The 6,047-nt window shown below is 28.6% G+C and overlaps 1 protein-coding gene across 1 annotated transcript; it reads left to right on the forward strand.

Moving 5' to 3' along the window:
* The first annotated feature begins 1,093 nt into the window (after window positions 1–1,093).
* On the forward strand, window positions 1,094–6,047 carry LOC123303859 (GATOR complex protein NPRL3). The gene is made up of 4 exons (XM_044886313.1): window positions 1,094–2,271; window positions 3,961–4,166; window positions 4,767–5,112; window positions 5,847–6,047. Exons 1-4 carry the CDS (start codon window positions 1,192–1,194, stop codon window positions 6,045–6,047), a joined length of 1,833 nt encoding a protein of 610 aa, XP_044742248.1. The 5' UTR covers window positions 1,094–1,191.

A 6,047-nucleotide genomic window follows, 5' to 3' on the forward strand; every position in this document is an offset into this window, starting at 1 on the left:
ATACAATAGGGAATATTAATGAAATTTAAATTTGGTTCAAATATTTTTCTTCCGTAACTTTAATGACTGGACATTTCAACTAAACCATTATTTTAGTAATTAATATCTTTTTAATTATTTGAAATTAATTAATAAAAGTACAAATTCAGTGAGGGCATTTAAAAATTTCTAAAACGGAAATTCAAATTTTTATACGAACGTGACATCAAAGTACGGGCTTGTCAAATTTGTCGACATACTGTATGATATTAATTACTTACATTTTATATGGTATTTCATTAAATTATACTATTCTACGGCTTTTTATTAAAAAACTTAATAATAACGAGTGTAAATTCTGTGTTGTAAATTCATTTTTTTAAAGTGTAAATTATACATTGAACTGTCAAAAATTGACAGATCACGTACTTTACGTCATCAACAGAAAGCGCCAAAAAACTGCGTTTAAATATCTCAAAATTATAATGTATTTTAAATATGTTTTTACACTTAAATACAGCATTTTTAAGCAATATTTATATTTTTTACTTTGTTATAACGGTGAAAACAATGAATTAAAAATATAAAAAAAATACATGAATATTCCCTATTGAGTTGATGACTCATATCGAATTTGCCACATTATCCATAAAAATGTTTTGATTGATTGATAATACCATAAAAAAATTTAAAAGTTAAATTAAAATTGATTAAAAGATGAAGAAGTTATCAGAATTCAAAGATTGTTGCTCATCTCTTTCTTGCAGAATGTAAACTCTATGGCGATACTCAACAATGACGTCACTTTTAAAGTAACTTTCTATTGCTTAATAAAGAGTTTCATAAACCAACTTCACTTTCTTATTCGTACATAAAAAATTATTCAACTGAAGTGATAAAAAGAATTTAATCATCATCAGTTTCCGAGATATTGATTCTTATAAATTTAATTAAAATAAAACGAAAATAAAGGATATAATTTTTTGAGTTTGATTTCCGATTTATTGAAATTTGTATTTTCTTCAATCGTGAAAAAAAAGATTTGGTTTGGAAAATAATAATCGTCTTTTATTAAAGCATAAAAATCTTTCCCCTATGCGTAACATATGTGTAAATGAAAGGAATGTGCTTCCAGAAAATGCAAATACTAAATAAAAGAAACTAATTTACAAGTAAAATTAGAATGACAGATAAATAACAATAGAAAAAAGAATGGAAGTAAATCCATTAAGTATAATATTAGTAAAATCAGATAGTAAAGGTGATCGTTTACTATTTCGTTATCCATATCGTACAACAGAAAATACAGAACCATTAGATCGAAAACGTCGAAATCCGTATGCGTTAACAAACACCGAAGATTTACTACAATCTCCACCACCTCCAATCTCAAACATTTATAAAGGTAATTATTTAACTGGATTCTCTGATGAAGTACTATCAACACTCTTTGCTGTTAAACCAGAATTATGTAATCGAAAATTTGAATTAAAAGTGAACGATGTACGATTTGTTGGACATCCTACATTATTAACACCATCAAATGATACCGATACTAAACGACAAGATGGTCTTTTAATACATATTGTGTTTGCACTGCGAGCGTTAGCTAGTCATTCAATTGTAAAATGTTATTATGAGTTAAGTAAATTATTAGGAACAGCGTTAAAACATGAGGAACACCGTTGTGGATATGTATCTGATCAAAATCGTTTAATGGCTGGAACCCATGATGATGGCACGACCGTTACAAATAGTACACCATTTGATTTAATACTGACAAGATCATCTTTAGCAGCGAATTTAAAACAAGTATATGAAGATTTATATTCGAATGGACTGATTAAAATTCAGATAAATGGTTGGATACCAATACATTATTGTTTACCACAAAAAGTACATAATAAGCTAATCAATAATAAAATATTAATTGAACCATTAAATATTGATAAAGTATTGAATCGATTACGTCCATATCATGGTTTATTGCTATTAGAATCGCAAACTCAATTGATTGATTTAATATCATTGGATGGATCTCCAACGTTGATGCGTTTGTTAAAAATGTATAGTCCATTGAAGTCTTTACAAACATTGGCTGCAGATGCTGATTTAACGTTGTCCCATGTCTATGAGCTGACTGGTCATTTGGTTTATTGGGCGAAAGCAACGATTATTTATCCGCTGTGCGCAACAAATAAATATGTAATTGCACAAAATGCTCCTATACATTTAAATTCACCATTGGTTGATGCATTTTATGATTCTTTTCCGGATAAACATTTATTAGAAGTAGGTTTTATGGATTTTTATTTTAAATCGGTGGTGGATTTACACCTGGAAAGGATAAATGTAAAAGTATAGTACGAAATGATTTTTATTTAGTGCCTCTATCGTTTATTTGTTCAAGAATAACCGATCAGAAAGCTACTTTTATTTGAACCAGGCCTGTAGATTAATTTTTTTAGAGTAATTATGGCCTGGCATATGCAAAATTCGATTAATTATTAAACGTGTAGTTTCTGAGATGTCGCCTAAAATCGTAATCGAATCCGGTCGATATTCGGATGTAATTTTAGTCGATATTTCATAAAATTGTCTTTTCACATAGGATTTTAAGCGATATCTCAAAAAATAACCCAATTATTATATAAATCCGATTTATGTATTTTTTGTTCAACATTGCCCTATAAACCAAGTTCCACCACAGAATGAATCAGTTGGATCTGAAAAAAATTATTATTTAAACTGTAAAAGATAGAAAAAGAAAATTTTAAGGACAAAAATCTTGTTTTTTTTTTAAATTAACAACTTTTGTCGGAAACTTATCAAACGAAATCCATAATAGAATCATTAGTCCGCGGGACAGCACCCTTTTTGTTAAATTTGAAACTTCGTGAATGGCTTCCTTTTGACGAGTCTACCAAACTTTCCACGACTTTTTCAAAAGTACTTGAGTTTACAAATGACCTTGATAAGGTCATATTTAAGCTATCAGTTTGAAAAAACGCTACAGGGAAAAATTCAGATTCTATGACAACTTGATAACATTAATAATTATTAAACAATAAAATATTTTGTCCGACAAAAATACTGCACTGATAAGTTTGTCTACCACCAAGAATATGCCGTACTTTTGTTTTTCAATACATACGTAGTTCACTTTTGCTGAATTTTTTAATAATTATTAATGTTATTAAGTGGTCATAGTGTCCGACAAATTCCCTGCTTCGTTTTTTCAGACCGATAGCTTAAATACGACGTTAACATGCAAATTTAAAAACGCAGCACTTCGAAATAGTCAAAGAGAAAAAGTTTGAAGACTCGCTAAAAGGAAGTCACTCACGAAGTTTCAAGAATGTATTGATCATTTAACAAAAAGGATGCTGTCCTGCGGACTCTGTAGGTAAATTGTAATTGTATGAACATTCTTAATAATTAATATTACCAATTCAGCAAGTGCAAGGTATCTAAACAGTTATCTTTGTTAGCAGTTTCACTTGTTTCTTTTTATTTTGAACAGAATGTATTGAATAAATTAAATTAATATGATAATAATAATTCTTCTCTAAGTTTTTATTATGACTAGATATTACATTATGATTTTGCAAAATTACTTTTCGAAAATATTTTTATCCATTACAAACAACTTTAAATTAATAATAATAAAAATGACTCAAGTTTTATAATGAAAATTATGATTTAGCAAAAATTAATTTTTTGTAAAAACAAATAATATTATCAGCAAAATACATTTTGTTATTCTAATTCAAATTAAAATAGAAAAACTTTTATCACGATTTCCTTATGAAAAGCTGTATTCAATAGTGTAAACACACTTCTAAAGTTTGATTTTTTTTTAAATTAAAAATATAATTTTTACAGTAATATAATAATGAAAGAAAATTCCATCGTTCGTAAATCCACCATCGATTTATTTAAATTAATATTAAAAATTAAATAATTGATGAATAATTGTAGGTAATAAGCGAATTTTCTTTACCAACATCATTATCGCATAAAACAAATCCATTCGCTCAACAATCGCAATTGGTCCAGATGATGGTTTGGATGCTACAGCATCATTTACTTACACAATTACATACATATATCTTATTTTTACCACCAACGGCCACAACACCAACAATAGAACAACAATTAAGTTATACTGATGATCATAGTTTTAGGTAAAAAATTCAATTCCTGCCGAAAATGGAACGTATTATTGAGTTCATGTAAAACTGCCCAACAACTAAACGAAGCGAAATAATTTAATTTGCCAAGTCTAGCATTATTTTTTCATAAGCATTGCATAGTAAATAAATATAGGCAAAATTCCCAATAAACTCAAGAAAACTGTTCTTGGTATATTTTTTACGAAACTGTAATTTACAATTTAACAATAATTGTTTATAGATGCAGTTAATCAGGGCTATTAGATAATGAACATTTTTCACCGGATTGTGTCACACAGGATCTTAAAACTTCTGTTTAGAATTTTATGCTTAATACTATATTGCTCTTCAAAGTCAATTGTTACAGAGCCCCCCCCCCACTCCATATTTAATAATTAATCTCTTGAAATCAGAATTAATTGGCAGCTTTCAGAGTACATTGCGCAAGGCTTAGACGTTGCGCAAACTCTATATTTAAAATTTCTGCTTACATTTAATTTTTCAAACTTTGGAGACATGTATATGTTAAAATTTGCTAGACTATAAATTGTAATTTCAAAAAAGGGCATTGATCTTTTACAATAACAAAAAAATTTACAATTTTTTTTCTAGCCCAAAAAAATATGGTAAAAATATCGAATTACAACAACAAATAAGTACTCGATCAACGGTACCATCTAGAACTGAATCAGAATCAGGTACATCAACAATATCCGATGATTTATTTATTGATTCATCATCAATTCATTTTAATAATAACAATAATGATGATGATTTATCACAACATAATGATAAACATGATAAACATGAACATAAGCATAAACAACATAATTATCAACAACATAATATCGATGATGATGAACATAATAATTTGATTGATGATTCTACTTCAACATCTTCATCATTCCATGAACAGTTGTTAGATTTTAAAGAACATGAACGTCATGCTATATTTAAAGTAAGTTTGTGTTTGGTTATATATGATCTGGTTATACGCAATGAGTATAAGGTAAAGGAGAAGTTCGCGTATACATTCACGAATTCTGTCTGGTATTTGGATCCTGTAAATACTACTGTATTTACAACAGAATCAGTACATGTCTTCACCATATTATTACACAGAGCAGAGTGGTGCAGTGAGAGCTTGGAACAGAAAAAATTATGGGGGTGAAGAACGTTTATGACTGGACACAATAACTAGAGGCGTTGAAACTCGTATACATACTCTTTTTTAATATTGCCAGTAATGAGAGCCTCTCCTCTATCTTATACTTTTTGGTTATACGCTAATGTTTTTTAAGTATAGTTGTTTTGTACTTTTCGCACGGGAGTTCTTAACTTGAAGATAAGAGAAAATTTAGCTACTTTGCAGTGAAGAGCATCATTATGTTGTCCTGTTTAAAAATAAAAACTCTTTAAAAGTAATTAATCCTTTGCATTAAAACATTTCCAGCGTTTTAAAGCAAAGCTCATTATTTTCCCAATGTTCATTTCCGCCACTTCTTCCAAACCATTTAAAAATCCTTGACTTAAAGTTTGAGAACGGCGGTTTTCTCGTATCCTTTTCTCAAATGATAACTTCTCCAGGGATTGCGACGAGGCAAATCAATACTAAGTGAATAAATAAAAACTATACGATGATAGCGTGGTAAAAAAAAGCTAATTTTGATAATTAATTTTTATCTTAAACAGATTCCAGCATCAAATAATAGTGAAGATTTAGCTTTACTGGCTAAGTTATGCCGTAAAGGTTACTTTCGTGGCGAACATCATTTAGAAGAGATAATGTATTTAGAAAATTTACGTCGTAGTCAATTGTTACAATTACTGGATAAATTTCGTGATATATTAATTACGTATGAAACTGAAGATCCAGCTATTTCTATGTACTAA

This window comes from Chrysoperla carnea, chromosome 1 (assembly GCF_905475395.1).
Source record: "Chrysoperla carnea chromosome 1, inChrCarn1.1, whole genome shotgun sequence".
Classification (NCBI taxonomy): Eukaryota; Metazoa; Arthropoda; class Insecta; order Neuroptera; family Chrysopidae; genus Chrysoperla; species Chrysoperla carnea.

Excerpts from the sequence above, each read along its gene's own strand:
- LOC123303859 (XM_044886313.1), top strand. The coding sequence starts at position 1,192 with ATGGAAGTAAATCCATTAAGTATAATATTAGTAAAATCAGATAGTAAA. Across the intron at positions 2,272-3,960 it reads CGGATAAACATTTATTAGAA|GTAATAAGCGAATTTTCTTT; the intron begins GTAGGTTTTATG and ends GAATAATTGTAG. Across the intron at positions 5,113-5,846 it reads AACGTCATGCTATATTTAAA|ATTCCAGCATCAAATAATAG; the intron begins GTAAGTTTGTGT and ends TATCTTAAACAG.